The sequence below is a fragment of the Bombina bombina genome, chromosome 5 (assembly GCF_027579735.1).
Source record: "Bombina bombina isolate aBomBom1 chromosome 5, aBomBom1.pri, whole genome shotgun sequence".
Classification (NCBI taxonomy): domain Eukaryota; kingdom Metazoa; phylum Chordata; class Amphibia; order Anura; family Bombinatoridae; genus Bombina; species Bombina bombina.
The window spans coordinates 104,753,526-104,770,124 of NC_069503.1; the positions used below are offsets into that span (position 1 = coordinate 104,753,526).

The following is a 16,599-nucleotide window of genomic DNA, read 5'->3' on the forward strand; positions in this document are numbered from 1 at the left end:
TTTCTAATATTTCCACCTTCTTGGATAAAGTATTGCAGCCCTTAGTCAAGAACACTACATCTTACATCAGGGACACTAATGATTTTTTGGCTAAATTACAGGACTTAGGACATGTAGGTGATAAATGCATTTTGTTTTCATTAGATGTCTCAAGCCTTTACACATCCATCAAACATACAACAGGGATCTCATCAGTGGAACATATGCTTAGATCTAGTAAGAGTTATACTGAGGCAGAGATTTGGTTTCTAATAGAACTTTTGTCTATCATTCTTTATCAGAATTATTTTCTATTTATGGATACATATTATTTACAGAAACAGGGTACAGCAATGGGCTCCAACGTTGCCCCCTCATACGCCAACATTTTCATGAATAGCTTTGAGGAATACTTTGTGTATCCTCATGGCTTGTTCCAGCTCTATGGTGCCTCCTGGTGGAGGTACATTGATGATGTGTTTGGAGTGTGGGGTGGCGACGTTGGTAGCCTATTGTCCTTTGTTGAAGATCTTAATAATTCTGTCAATGGATTAAAATTCACTTTAAATATGAGTGAAATTGGAATTGAGTTCCTAGACACCTATGTATACTTTAAGGATGGTTTCTTAAAAACAGATATCCATACAAAAGATACAGATAAAAACAATATATTGAAATATGGAAGTTATCATCCTGATAGTATCTTTAGGGCTATTCCAAAGAGCCAATTTTTAAGAGTCAAACGCATAGTGTCTGAGGAGAATAGATGTAAGCAAAGGTTGGAGGAGATGGCTGACAAATTTATCAATAGAGGGTACCCAATATCACTAATCAAGGAACAACTAGATGTAGTCAACAATAAAGAATTACCCAAAAGGTACAAAAGTAAAGAAACAGATTGTCTAGTGTTTGTAACACAGTTCAATGAATTCAGTCAGAAGATCAATGGTATTCTAAGAAAGCATTGGCACATCCTAAGGGACTGTAACCCTCAAGTGAATGAGTTTAAAGAAAATTTCATGACAGCATATAGAAGAAATAGAAGTATCAAAGACACCCTTGTACATTCAGATATAGGTAGTAACAGATTGAACATACAGAAGACTATAGGCCCTAGGAGGGATGGATGTTATCCCTGTTTGAACTGCAGTAATTGCAGTTCAATGATTAAAGGCAAATATTTCTCTCACCCCATAAATGGTAGAAAATACAAAATCAATAAATTTCTTACTTGCAGGTCATGTTACTGTATTTATTTGATCAAGTGTCCATGTGGTTTGATCTATTTGGGCGAGACCTGTAGAGAGGTAAGGGAGAGGATAACAGAACATAAGTCTAATATTAGATGCAAGAACAAAGAGGCTCCTGTTTCCTCTCACTTCCTCTCTATGGGTCATAACATCAGTCAGCTCAGATTCCAAATAATTGAACAGATTGATAGACCAAGAAGGGGGGGTAACAGAGAACATATACTAAAAACAAGAGAGATGTTTTGGATATACAAATTGGAAAGTCTAATACCTAAGGGTATGAATAAAGAATTCGATTGGAGTTTGTTTTACTAAATATTTGTCTTTCCAAAAACATCTCTATAGATAGGTAAATCTTCCCTTTCTAATGGGCTGAGTATTATGATACCTGCATTTTTTTAATTTAAAATAATTTTCTAATAACCCCTTTTAATGGGCTGAGTAAATTTAAGGGAAATGTTTAAAAATTATCTTTACATATAAAAATACTAAAGAGAAAAGAAAAAAATTATTTTCAAAATAGGCCTATAGTGTTCAAATTGACAGTAATTCACATAATCTCCAGCAGCAATTTTTTGAAAGTTATAAAATCAACTCTAAAATGAGAGAGTCCAAATTAACATTTAAATAACAAGTAAATAGTATCTGCATATCTGTATATTGTGTGTAATATTTCTTCTATTTTAATTTTGTACATATGATTTTATCTTTTAACATTGTTTGATACTTAAACCTTTTCAATGTGACTATTCAGAATGCTTTTTTACAATAGGAATATATATGTTAGATGGCCACAAGATGGCAGTGATACAATAATGAGTAGTCACATGACAACAGGTGAACAATTGACCAGGTGTAAAGTATTTAAATGATGAATCAGTGTATGTTCAGTATACATGACTAAGGACCTATAGCAGGTCTGAAACGTTGTATGTTTGTCTAAAGACCCCATATGAAGAAATAAAGGTTTTTTAACTATTGGCGGCTGGAACAAATCCTTTTTGCTACTTAAAGTACTCATCACCAAATAAATGAAACAAAAGGTCTGGATCGTATATGCTATCCAGAGCCCAAATCCGCCTGGCACAGCATGGCAAAACAGTAGATAGTAAGAGACAGCAAGATCCTGCTAGCCATGAAAGGGGCAAATCTGGTGTAACAAGGAGTCAGGCAGGCAGTAGGGGGGTGGGGGCAGCCTTGACTGTCTGGTATCCGTGACATCTCCCCCCCTCCAGTTCAGCAGACCCGGCTAGACCCTTAATGGGTTGGCCTGGGACTGTCCAATGGTGGCCCTCAACTTCTCGGTTGCTGGGGGAGATTATCCCATCTCTCCTGGGCTTGTGGCATCCTGGGGGGTTCCTGCTGGCGTTTATCCCCTGTGCCCACAAACAAAATAATTGCCTGTTTCCCAGCTGTATTGCCACCCCAGACTGGAGGGTGAGGTTGCTCCTTGGTGGGGCAGGCAAGACTCGGGTGCCCAAACTTGTGGCACCAACTGCAGGGCCGGGTCTGCCCTGGGCCCAATGTCATGTCTGCCCCCTGTGGGAAATCCTCCTGGGTGGAAAAAGGGTAGAGATCATGCCCAGTTACTGGGGAGAAAGACTGGCTGTTTCTTCTCATCGAAAGGGGATCTGCCATTTAGAAGGGAGGACAGCTACCTCTGCTCCCGGAGGAACTGTGCTGCCGCTGAGGAGGGAGTCCGGCTGTCTCTGCTCCCTGCAAGGGGCTCTGCCACTGGGGAGGGAGACTGACTGTCTCACCTCACAGGAAGGAGTACCAGGAGCCCGGCCAGCCTCAGAGGGGTTAGACGGGTGTCTGTTGTCACAGTGGCTGACCGGGAGATCCAGGAGCCTGGCCAGCACAGGAGGGGAAATCCTCCTGGGCGGAAAAAGGGTAGAAAGGGTAGAGATTATGCCCAGTTACTAGGGAGAGAGACTGGCTGTCTCTTCCCCTGGGAAGGAGGATCTGCCACTGGGGAGGGAGGCCAGCTAACTCTGCTCCCTGAGGAACTGTACTGCCGCTGGGGAGGGAGACCGGCTGTCTCCGCTCCCTGGAAGGGGTTCTGCTGCTGGGGAGAGTTAACAACATCCGTCTCTCCCTGCAAGGGGTTCTGCCTATGGGGAGGGAGGATGACTACCTCCACTACACCAGCCATGGACACATTTGCATAGTGTACCCTAGAAGGGCCCTGTAGCTGTCATCAAGCACCATCTCATCCTGGAAAAGTCCATCTAATTCGGACATCCATTCCTCCCTGGGCTGTACTCACAGGCAAGGTACTCATAACTTCCACTGGAGCCAGTAATCTTCATAATCAGAGGGGAGGTTAGTTACTTGATAGCCCTGCTCTGGTTGAAGAGCCTCCCTCCTGAGTCGCCGGCAGACAAGGTCCCTCTGTGCCAGCAGGTACCAATACGAACTAGGACCGTCCAGCTGGGCCAGCGCCTCCTTTACTTTCCTTAGGAGCTCGGCTCCCATAGTTACTGGCTACTGTGGCATGTCTCCTCGGTCAGCAGAAATTGTGTGAAAGAAGCAGATCCCACCGCTGCCAGCCAATGTGATGGATACCCCACGACTACCCCGGCTGGGTAGCTCCGCCAAACGGGTCCTGCTTCCTCCCTGCCGGCTGCAGCTATGTAGCTGGCAAGTGACCTGTAGCAACCCCTAATGCTGAACAGCACCAGTATTCAGGGTCCCACCCTGTGGCAGACTCCGGCTACCCCGACTAGGTAGCTCTGCCAGAGGGTCCTTCCTCTCCCAGACAAGGGGTCGCTATGTAGCAGAGAAGAAGTGATTTAGCAGGAGCCCACTCAAATAACTAGACATACTAGCATTCAGGTGTAACAAGAACTGATTTTATTGGAAAACACACACTCCTTTTATACTCATGTTGATAAGACACTGGACAATCCCACAATTTTCCCACCATTTCCACCCCTCCAGACAGGCTGGCGCATCCATAGCAGCCACAGTTCCACAGAATCCAAGGGGTGGCAGTTTTGGGGTAATCCCATGGTGTCATTTTAAAGCTCTCAGTCTCCAGATGCCACATTCTAAAAAGCAGCTTGATTCATTACTGGGGACTGGAGATACAGTCTGTTGAAGTTATGGGGGTATGGTTGCCCAAAACCCCCGGTTCCCAAAGGAGCTCCCCTCCGGTAATTCCTCCACCTCTTGTCCACCCTAGGGGCTACCAATCCCCAAAAGAGTGGCATTCTGGGGCAAAGGGCCGCTGGAGCGACCAGGGGTAAAATCAGCAGGTGTCCTGCTTTTCTGTGTCTGACCAGGAGTTCCAGCCAACCTGAGAGGGGATAGGCGAGTATCCGTTGTCACGGTAGCTGAACGGGAGTTCCAGGAGCCCTGCCAGCCCAGGAGGGTTTCTCAGATCAGAAACGAGCTCTTCTCTGACAAAGTACTCATCACCAAATAAATTAAACAAAAGGTCTGGGAGATTGTGGTTGCTCCCTGGAGCCCAAATCCACTGAGGAATAGGAGGGAGTGAGGTGGTATGGGTTCAACTCTTGTGGCTTGCAACAGCATGTCAAAGCAGTAGAAAGCAAGAGACAACAAGATCCCGCTAGCCATGAAAGGGCCAAATCTGGTGTGACAAGGAGTCAGGCAGGCAGTAGGGGTGGGGGCAGCCTTGGCTGTCTGGTATCCATGACATTTGGTGTTTTGCGATACCTTATTTCAATAAAAACCTTTTTTCCACTTTCTAATAGGGTTGCCACCCGTCCGGGTTTCACCTGCAAAGTCTGGGTTTCAAATCATTTTGAGTTATGTGTCCGGGTTTCAGATAGGGTTGCCACCCGGACAGTGTAGGCTGCACACAGATCATCAGAAATCTGTTCACACTTTGTGTGTGAAGCAGATGCAGGAGGAAGGGGTGCGTTACTCATAAATCAAGCAGAAAGTCTACAGGGAGCAAAGGCAACTGTGAAGTCAGGAATTTCGGGTAATCTGAGCTGACTAACAGCAGCCAAACTTATCCATGTGCAGGCACCTTGGAACAGCAGTTATCTGTCACACACGGAGCCTCAATAAACTGATGTGGCAGAGAGGTCAGTGGCTGTTTAGAGTTAAATTACACAGATCAGTGTAGCATCCAGGGAGCTCTAGTGAAGTAATTGTCCTCTAAGTTACACAGTAGATCTTAGTCTGTTTACTAGAATCTGCATTACTTATACACTTTATTCTGAACAATAAAATATGTATCAGCAAAAAAATCTAAATAAAAATGTCTCAGCATTTACATAATGTTTTTAAAGCATTTCTTTGTTAATATAAAATGTTTTGTCATCAAGTTCAGTTTAAATCTTCCTGTATACCTGTCTTTCTGTCTGTGTATCTATCTATTTCTGTCTATTTGTCTTGCTCTCTGTCTCTCTGTAATCTGTCTATTATCTTCCTATATCGGTCTGTTGGTCTATCTGTTTGCAACTATTTACTAGTCTGTATCTATGTATATATCTGACTCTCTCTTTATGCATATCTTTTCTATCCATCTGTTTAAATGTCTGTATCTACCAATGTGTGTATGTGTGTATATATATATATATATATATATATATATATATATCTATATATATATATATATATATATATTATTTTATGAATATACCTTACTGTCATTCTGTCTACCAAACTGTATATATCTATCAATCATCTCTCTCTCATCTATCCTTGCTGTCTGTGTATTAAATTAAACATTATAACACTCAATCCTTTAATGACAGACCAAAAAATGGTAAAATATATTTTATTAAAGGGACACTCCGGTCAAAATTTAAATACACAGATGAATTACATCTTTGGATAGAAACATATTTGAAATAAACACGTATTGGCAAAAATGTTTCTAGTAAAAGTTATCACTATTTTAGTGATAATATTTTTCTCTGCACATGCATGTGTAGCATAGCTAGATACTCTCAGTGCACCAGCATTTTAAATACTGCAGCTGCTCATAGCACCAGTGGGTCTAGTATCATGTCAGCAATGAACAAATTGAGTCATTACCAGATGGTAAAATCACCTTAGGCTCTCTGAGCAAGTGCTGTGTTTAAAATGCTGGTGCACGGTGCATACTTAAATACAATTTTGAAACAACTATAACTTATTAGAAGCATTTTTTTCTAATACAGATATATTACAAAAATGCTTCTACTCAAAACTGAAATGCATACACGTGGATTCCAATTTTGGCTGGAATGTTCCTTTAAGGTAGTGTAAAGCCACACCCCTAACCACATCCTCAACCATGCTCATTTGTAAAGTGTCAGGGAATCGGCTGTGCAAAAGGTAGCAACCCTACTTTCTAAACATGCTAAAGGTTTCTTCCCTTGTGAATCGTTTCATGAGTTTTCAGACTACTCATTTGTGTCAAACATTTTTTTTTCTCCTGTGTGAATTCTCTCATGTTTTCTCAGAGTACTCTTTTCTGTAAAACTTTTTCCACACTCTGCACATGTGAAAGGCTTTTCTCTTGTGTGAAACCGTTCATGATATTTCAGATTACTCTTTTGTGCAAAACATTTTCCACAATCTGTACATGTGAAAGGCTTTTCTCCTGTGTGAATCCTTTCATGAGTTTTCAGATTACTCTTTTCTGTAAAACGTTTTCCACACTCTGTACATGTGAACAGCTTTTCCCCTGTATGACTCCTTTCATGCTTTTTCAGACCACTCTTTTGTTTAAAACTTTTTCCACACTCTGTACATGTGAAAGGTTTTTCCCCTGTGTGAATTCTCTCATGTTTTCTCAGAGTACTCTTTTCTGTAAAACTTTTTCCACACTCTGTACATGGGAAAGGTTTTTCTCCTGTGTGAATCCTTTCATGAGTTTTCAGACTACTCTTTTCTGTAAAACATTTTCCACACTCTGTACATGTGAAAGGCTTTTCTCTTGTGTGAAACCGTTCATGACTTTTCAGATTACTCTTGTTTGTAAAGCTTTTTCCACACTCTGTACATGTGAAAGGCTTTTCTCCTGTGTGAATCCTTTCATGAGTTTTCAGATTACTCTTTTCTGTAAAACGTTTTCCACACTCTGTACATGTGAACAGCGTTTCCCCTGTGTGACTCCTTTCATGCTTTTTCAGATCACTCTTTTGTTTAAAACTTTTTCCACACTCTGTACATGTGAAAGGTTTTTCTTGTGTGTGAGTCATTTCATGAGTTTTCAGATTAATAATTTGTGTAAATCTTTTCCCACACTCTGTACATGCGAAGGGTTTTTCTCCTGTGTGGCTCCTTTCATGAGTTTTCAGAGTACTCTTTTGTGTAAAGCTTTTTCCACACTCTGTACATGTGAAAGGCTTTTCCCCTGTGTGAATCATTTCATGAGTTTTCAGATTACTATTTTCTGTAAAACATTTTCCACACTCTGTACATGTGAAAGGCTTTTCTCCTGTGTGACTCCTTTCATGAGTTTTCAGCTGATCCATTAGTGTAAAACATTTGCCGCACTCTTTACATGTGAAAGGCTTTTCTCCTGTGTGAATCCTTTCATGAGTTTTCAGATTACTCTTTTCTGTAAAACGTTTTCCACACTCTGCACATGTAAACAGCTTTTCCCCTGTGTGACTCCTTTCATGCTTTTTCAGATCACTCTTTTGTGTAAAACGTTTTCCACACTCTGTACATGTGAAAGGTTTTTCTCGTGTGTGAATCATTTCATGAGTTTTCAGATTAATAATTTGTGTAAATCTTTTCCCACACTCTGTACATGCGAAGGGCTTTTCTCCTGTGTGGCTCCTTTCATGAGTTTTCAGAGTACTCTTTTGTGTAAAGCTTTTTCCACACTCTGTACATGTGAAAGGTTTTTCTCGTGTGTGAATCATTTCATGAGTTTTCAGATTAATAATTTGCGTAAATCTTTTTCCACACTCTGTACATGTGAAGGGTTTTTCTCCTGTGTGAATCCTTTCATGACTTTTCAGATGATCCATTTGTGTAAAACATTTGCCGCACTCTTTACATGTGAAAGGCTTTTCTCCTGTGTGAATCCTTTCATGAGTTTTCAGATTACTCTTTTCTGTAAAACGTTTTCCACACTCTGCACATGTAAACAGCTTTTCCCCTGTGTGACTCCTTTCATGCTTTTTCAGATCACTCTTTTGTGTAAAACTTTTTCCACACTCTGTACATGTGAAAGGCTTTTCTAGTGTGTGAATCATTTCATGAGTTTTCAGATTAATAATTTGTGTAAATCTTTTTCCACACTCTGTACATGTGAAGGGTTTTTCTCCTGTGTGAATCCTTTCATGACTTTTCAGATGATCAATTTGTGTAAAACATTTGACGCACTCAGTACATGTGTGTTGTTTCTCACCTGTGTGAATTTTGTGGTGTTCTAGTAGATGAGACTTCCATCTAAAGCTTTTTTCACATTCTGTAGATTTGAAAGGTTTCTCCTTTGTATGAATCATCTGGCTAGACTGTAGACTTTTCCCTTCTTTAATATGTTTTGAAAACTCAGTAAATGTGTGTGGTTTATCCTCTGGGATAATCATTTCACTAGATAAGTCAGAAATGTTGTCCTCTTGTTTGATGACTAAATTACTCTCTGTACATAATGATTGCTGACCAGTTCCTGCCAATTCACCATCTTCTTTAAATATCTGCTGTGATATTCCCAATCTTTGTGAATAGTCATTGGTGTGTAAGACTTTTGGAGTTTGCGGTATCATTCTGATGCTTCCTGTAGTGAAGGATGGATATGAACTATTCAAGTGTTTATCTACATAAAATAAATAGAATAAAGAAAAATAAGGTGTTTATTCTTTATAATATAATCCATCTCAATAAAAAACATTTTATATATATATATATATATATATATATTTAAATGTATTTACCTATAAATCACAAATTAAAAAAGGATGACATAGAATGTAAACATTACTACATCATAGTAAACTAAATTACTGATGAAAACAAGTTATAGGGCCCCATTAAACAAGGTGCGTGTGGATAATGTTCTCTGCCAGGGAACAAGTACATCTGTATTCTGGGCAAGAGAGGTGGCATCCACCATCCTCATTTATCATTGCACAAGCAACTGCACATACAGTCCTGCCCGGCTCATGCTCAGCGAGTGGGGTGAGAATATGATGTCTTAATCATCACAGACTAATGATATGTGTGAGATGTTTTGAGAGGGTAAGAAGCAGTGACCTTTTGATAATCTTTAGCTTTCGGCTGTGCTTGTTCTATTTATATAAACAGCCAAAAACTTTATTAGTTTAATAATACTCACTGTAAAATTAAGCACACAAATCAGTGGTGGTTCTGGGTGGGGAACACTGGGTGAGTTGTGGGTGTTTCACACATGGGAACAAGGAAGGTATAAGTGTAGTTATGGGTGTTCCATGAGCAAGGTCAGGGCAGGGGAAGGTGGAGTCACCGGTGTTCTGAGTAATGAACCAGGTCAGGGGGTGAGGTTAGGCACTTGTTTGACATGGTCTGTCTATACGGACAGAGGAGGGAGTAGTATTTTCTACCCTCTTCCTCAGCCCAATGGAGTTTGCTCCTTCTTTATAACGTCACTGATACAATTGTTCTTAAAGATACAGATATAAATATAATAGTTTAGATTTGTTTAATGAGTGATCTATTCTATTCTCCCAGTAATTAAGGTCAGCATAATATCTATTTTACTCACCTAACACATATGAGTTCATGCTTATAACGGGCTCCAATATCTGTGCTCAGGAAGAAGGTTCCCTTATTCACTCCAGTTACATCAATAGCTGATATCTCTCAGTGCTCTGGTTGTGTCTGTAAAAAGTATATTAAATGGTTTAAAGGGATAATAATATATAATGGTTCTCATTAACTGTACGTATGGTATAAATAAAGGCACACATAACAATTCATGTGATACAGATCAGCTGATTAGATTATTACATATGTGGTATTGATTCAGCACAAGCATTTAATACAGTTAGCTCTGTGTGTATTTTAATTGCCCCTTAAATATAAATCTTCCCAGATCTATACAACATAATGATAGAAATCTATTTAAGTGGGGCCATATCACAACTTTACAAATATATTATAATCTTTTTTTCTGGCATTTATATGAAACAATATTTTCTCTTGAAAGAAATGTTAAAAATCAGTTGTTTAAATATAAGTTAAATTGGATACTGCAGTATTGGTATTGTACTTCCTACTAATTTTCACTATCAGACATTTTGTCATGTGCTTCACCCCCAGTCCTTTAACTTCTCTTGGTCAATACTAAGTTTTCTTTAATTACACTACAAGGGTGTGTGGGAGAGATAGGCACTAAAATGTTCCGTTCAATTGTTTTTCTTGAATAGATTTAAGAAAAGAAAGAATTTGTGTTTACATAGAGTGATAATATAATGAGATGTTATTTTGGCAAATTCAGTCCATTTAAAAGGACCCTAAAATATAGAATTACAAAACCACAGATGCATAATAAAAATACAATGCAATAAAACTTACTATGAATTTACAAAGAGCAATAGATTGTTTGCTGATAAATGTAGTTCTGCACCTGTACCATGTGACAGCTATCAGCCAATAACAGACTCATATTTTTATATAATGTGAACTCCTGCATATGCTAAGTAGGAGCCGCTGCCTCAGGTCATTTAAAAGGCTGTGTACAATTTAATAATGAAAATAAATTACAAACAGCAAACAATTATTTCACATAAAAACTAAACCTAAAGGTGAAATTTCCCATACACTTTATAATATTTTATACACCGGTAAAACAAGTCATTAGAAACACATTAAAGGGACAGCAAAGTCACAATTACACTTTTATGATTAAAATTTAAACAACTTTCCAATTTCCTTCTATTATCAAATCTGCTTTATTAACTTGGGGACCTTTGTAACAAAGCATATAATGCACTATGGTGCGCTAGCTGCTGATTAGTGGCACATACAAGCCTCTTGTCATTGGCTCACCTTATGTGCTCAGCTAGCTCCCAGTAGTGCATTGCTGCTGCTTCAGTAAAGGATATCTAGAGACTGAAGCAAATATCACAATAGAAGTCAGTTGGAAAGTTGTAGAAAATGTATACGTTCTAATAATGAAAAACATTTGGGTTTTCTTGTTCTTTTAAGCGAAAACCACATTTACAGGACACTGTCCCTTTAAGTCTGTGATCATGTGACATAAACAGCAGCAGCTGATGGTGCAGAATACACTTACTAAGGTTTTTACTAACAACAAGAATCAGTCACAAATCAGTGGGATAAACGTTCTGATGATAAACAGGTGCAGCTAATAGAAATAAGAAATGTATTATAAAATAACCTCATTAGAAATAAAATAATATGCAGATCACAAGATATTTATGATTAGATCAGTAAATGTGATGAGACTGATACAACAGGGCCATAAGCTGAGTGGTATTTATTACTGGAGCAAATAGCAGCTTCACACTAATATTAAATGAAAATGGTTTATCTGGGCTCTACAGTTAATTATAAACCTATAGGGAAATACAGGATTCTAACTGTCTGATACTTAAAAATCTATTGCTCATTGGATAACAGAAACAACCCCACAAATGTATTATTGGACAAACCTCCTCAAGCTTCAAAATATGGTTTGGTTCGGCTACAAACATTCATTTTACAAACTGTTGTAAATCATTATGTATTACATTAGCCTTAATTAACACATGAAAAAATATAGAAAACAAATTAAATATGTACAGTTGAGTTTTTTATATATAAATTCAGTTTCTTATATGAAGTGAAATTGTTTATATTTAGTATAAAAAATACAGAACACTTTTCTCATCATTAAATAAAACACAACAGTGTGAGGCTAAAGATGTATGTCAGGATTTGCATATTACCGTTTAGGAGAAGCTCTGTATTATTATTATTATCAGGTATTTGTAGAGTGCCAACAGGTTCCGCAGAGTTGTAAGTATGAAGTCTCTCTGGTTCCTCCTGTGATATCACTGAGTGTTACACAGATATTTATACTAATGTGGGAGTGTCACCTTTTTCTGTGTGACTCACATGAGTACAACTTGTCAGTTGGAAGACAATGAGAGGGTCACACCTGGACTTTTGTTCTCATATAGATGTCTATTGTCCCCTCTGGTGTCACATGAATACAGAGTCCCTGCCTCCCCCTCAGGGTGTGATTATCATATGGATAAGTAAGGAGGAAACAAACTTTATTTAAATGTGAGAGATTTTCTGTTGTGTCCTAAAATATCTCAGGATACAGCATTATATTATGTTTTTATTGATGGAAATTGTTATTTTAGCAGAACTTAGTTGAAAACAGATTTATAATATTAACATGTTATTAGACACATAAGATATACAGTACTGAGTATTTCAATATTAATAATTTGACCCTTATATTGTTTGTTCACTAACTGTATTATTTAATGTTTATTTTTCTAACCTTTTTAGCATATATATATATATATAAACAGTCAGGGTGGATTTACATTCACATCTCAAAAGAAACAGCAACTGACAGGAAAAAAAATTGTACCCAATATAGTAAAAATCCGTACTCACTGGACTTGTGTCAATTGTGATATTTATTATAGTGACGTTTCGGAGCAACATTGCCCCTTCTTCAGACCAACCAAATCAAGTGGGGAAAAAAAGAAATACATTCATAAGCCCCACCCCAACACAAAATTGCGCCATAAATGGTTGCCATAGTGATGGTGTATATTCAAAAAATCATCATTGGCATAATGTGGAACAAGTGACAATATAAATATATAAAAAAAATGTGACAATAATAAGCAATGTGCTCATATAGCAAAAACGGGCATAATAAAACACCTAAAATTAGGGTTGCCAGGTGTCCTTCCCAAAAATACCGAACACCCAAGAAAAAAAAACTGTGGGGGGGGGGGATTAGTTTGCGGTGAAATTTACTGAAAACGAGATATATATATATATATATATATATATATATATATACACACTGTATACGTCACATACAAAAAATGACTCATGTTACAATACATAGATAGTTGTGTGTGTATATATATATATATATATATATATATATATATATATATAATATACATATAAATACAGTATAAATGTGTGTGTGTATATATAGAGTGTAATTGGTTACAGTTATCTGTATTTTATTTGATTGGCTCATTGTACAGCGTGTGATTGATTACAGTGACACACCTACATCTGTATTTGATTGGCTCATTAAATAAATATATATATATATATATATATATAAATGTATATGTGTGTGTGTGTGTGTGTGTGTGTATATAATATATATATATATATATATATATATATGTGTGTGTGTGTGTGTGTGTATATAATATATATATATATATATATATATATATATATATGTGTGTGTGTGTGTGTGTATATATATATATATATATATATATGTATTTAATAATATATGTATAATATAATAATATTATGTACGTATATATATATATATATATATATATATATATATATATATAATTTTCTGTTGGGTGATGGTGGTGATATAATAACAATTATTAAAAAAGACAGAGTGACATACCTCATTGTTTTATTAATGTAACAGGCTCAGCTAACTGTCTCACTGTCTGAGTTACTCTCAGTCCCTCCCTGGCTGCTGCTTCATCAATGGATTTAGATTATTTATGAACTTGAATGAGACTGGTATACACTGTTAAATAACAATCAGTCACTCACTGTCACACACAAAGTGACAAAGTCTATTCCCAATTTCTCTTGGCTGGGCAGTGGGCACGCACTATTTAATTTCTTGCTGAGTCAGAGAAAACCTCACTATCCTAATCAGTCACTCTGCGCAGCATACACTGAGCGGGTCTTCTCTTCTTGCTAGTTGATATCAGACTGACGTGACGTCACGCTCACGTGACCCGCGTGATCACGTGACGACGTCGGTCCGACACAGGCCACGCCCACAGCAAGACTGCCGTTATTACACTTACAGGAGACACTGGCAGATGGGTGCATGTGCAGCCTGGCAGGCAGCGCAGAGGGTCTGACTGCAACTCCGGCTCTGCACACTGTCAGCCTGGATCAGAAAGATGATGATCCGATCAGCTGAGCAGAGCCTGAGTTGACAGTGACACAGGCTAACCTACAGGGGCTGGGCTTGTTGGGTAAAGCAGGTCACAGTAGAAAAAATTTAAAGAAAACTACCAAAGGCTATGTCCGGTTTTGTAAAAATAAAATTACCGGGCAGTAGCCTGAAATACCGGACAGTCCGGTCTAATAACGGACACCTGGCAATCCTACCTAAAATGGATCCTGCATCACCTAGATTAAAAACACAGTACAGTACACATATAAATTGCTGTACTCTGCAACTAACTGTGTGCTTTTGTTATTAGTCACTGTCAGGTAGATTACAGGTTTTGCGCTATAGAGGGTATTTAACGAACGCAACAAAAGTTGCGTTATTTCACCCTCCATAGCGCTGCCATTACGAGTTTTGAAAAAGCCGGCTTGTGCGAGCGATATGGTTGCATTGAGCTCCATACCGCACAAAATACAAGCGCTACTTTGACGTGCATCATAGATACCAATGGGGAAAGCGTGTTAAAAAAAAAAAAAATGACACCTGCGATCGCGGAATGAAAAGCTCTGTATCGCAGCCCCATTGATGTCTATGGGGAAAAAATGTTACATTTAAACCTAACACCCTAACATAAACCCTAAGTCTAAACACCCCTAATCTGCTGCCCCAGACATCACCTACACCTACATAATGTTATTAACCCCTAATCCACCGCTCCTGATATCGCTGCCACCAAAATAAATCTATTAACCCCTAATCTGACGCTCCCGATATCGCCGCCACTATACTAAAGTTATTTACCCCCGATTCCTATGCACCCCAACATCGCCCACACTATAACAAAGATATTAACCCCTATTCCGCCGCTCCCCGATATCGCTGCCACCAAATAAAGCCAATAACCCTTAAACCTATGGCCTTCCACATGACTACCACTAAATAAACCTATTAACCAACCCCTAAACTACCAGCCCCCCCCACATCGTAACAAACTAAATTAAACTAATAACCCCTAAACCTAACCCTAACACCCCCTAACTTTAACATAATAAAAATAGACCTAAATTAGCGTTACAATTATTAATTAAATAATATCTATTTAAAACTAAATACATACTTACCTGTAAAATAAAACCTAAGCTAGCTACAATATAACTAATAGTTATATTGTAGCTAGCTTAGTTTTTATTTTTCAAAAACAAAAGGCAAATGAGGCACCGGATGTAAGCATAAAGAAACGTCCTTTATTGTAAAAGGTATACATGGAATTACACGGGTTATCAGCTTGAAAAACCCTTAGGGCAAAAGTGAAGTAGTGGTTCCCCACGTACCCTGACGCTGACGCGTTTCGGCTATTGCCGTAATCGTAGCTAAAGGGCTACAGCATTCACTTCTATATAAACTTAAAAGACACCTGTGATTGGTTAAAAAATATATGCTACATGACTAAAACACACCTCCACCAATAAACATTTGTATCTGCCCATTTTTGGATGTCAGCAATTTTACCTTGTAACATAAATCAAGTTTCAAAATCTAATGCACTTCTGGTATATATAGAAGTCTAATAGAACTGAAATAGCCTCAAAGTTTTAAATGGACTTAGCCTAGGCTATGACGGTTTACATATAATCTATATTGTCATATATCTATATATATCCTATTTGACTTATATCTAATTGAGGTTTAAATGTTATGTTGTAAATAAATGTAAACTTCATTTGTAAGTGAATGAACACTGGAAGGACCGATTATGGGAACCAATTGGAGAAACCGATTGTGGGAACTGATAGGAGAAACAGGAATGTAGGATGAAAATATCCAATGTTCTGGATACACAGGCTAACACCAGAAGTTAATCAGATCAAATTCTGAATTAAACCCGGCGGGTACCCTAGTGTTCAACCTGTGTATCCAGAAAACCTCCCTCTTTAAAAGCAAGGTTTCTCTATCACCCCCCCCCCCCCCATTGTCAGAATTCACAACCTCAATGATAGTCCAAGAAAGTGTCTTGGGATCCTTACCATGTTTATCTCTAAAATGAATCACTAAGGGAGTGGTTAATTTACCTGTCTTGATGTCATTAATGTGTTACCTTATCCTAGTCCTGACCTGGCGGGTCATTTGACCTGTGTATTGAATATCACAAGAATCGCAGTTTAGCAAATAAATTGCATAGGTGGATCTGCACTTAAAAAGTGCCCTATGTGAAAATGTTTCGCCAGTATATGAGCTTCTGAACATATTGCCCAATCTGACATGTCCACATGTTATGCAATTGCTGTAACTGCATTTGTATACCCCCTTGTATCTAAG

At 38.2% G+C, this 16,599-nt stretch overlaps 1 protein-coding gene across 2 annotated transcripts in view; it reads right to left on the reverse strand.

The window, feature by feature from the left end:
• Positions 1-4,062: 4,062 nt before the first annotated feature.
• The window catches only part of LOC128660009 (oocyte zinc finger protein XlCOF6-like), a 64,577-nt gene continuing 52,040 nt past the window's right edge, over positions 4,063-16,599 (reverse strand). The window contains exons 2-3 of one of the 2 annotated variants that reach the window (XM_053713610.1): positions 14,550-14,559; positions 4,063-8,498 (exon numbers count right to left, since the gene is read on the reverse strand). In XM_053713610.1, the coding sequence (XP_053569585.1) occupies positions 6,599-8,498; positions 14,550-14,559 (1,910 nt within the window). In that variant the 3' untranslated portion in view covers positions 4,063-6,598. Of the gene's footprint in view, positions 8,971-9,894; positions 10,167-14,549; positions 14,560-16,599 lie in introns of those variants that run through there. The other variant, XM_053713609.1, reaches the window with a different exon arrangement.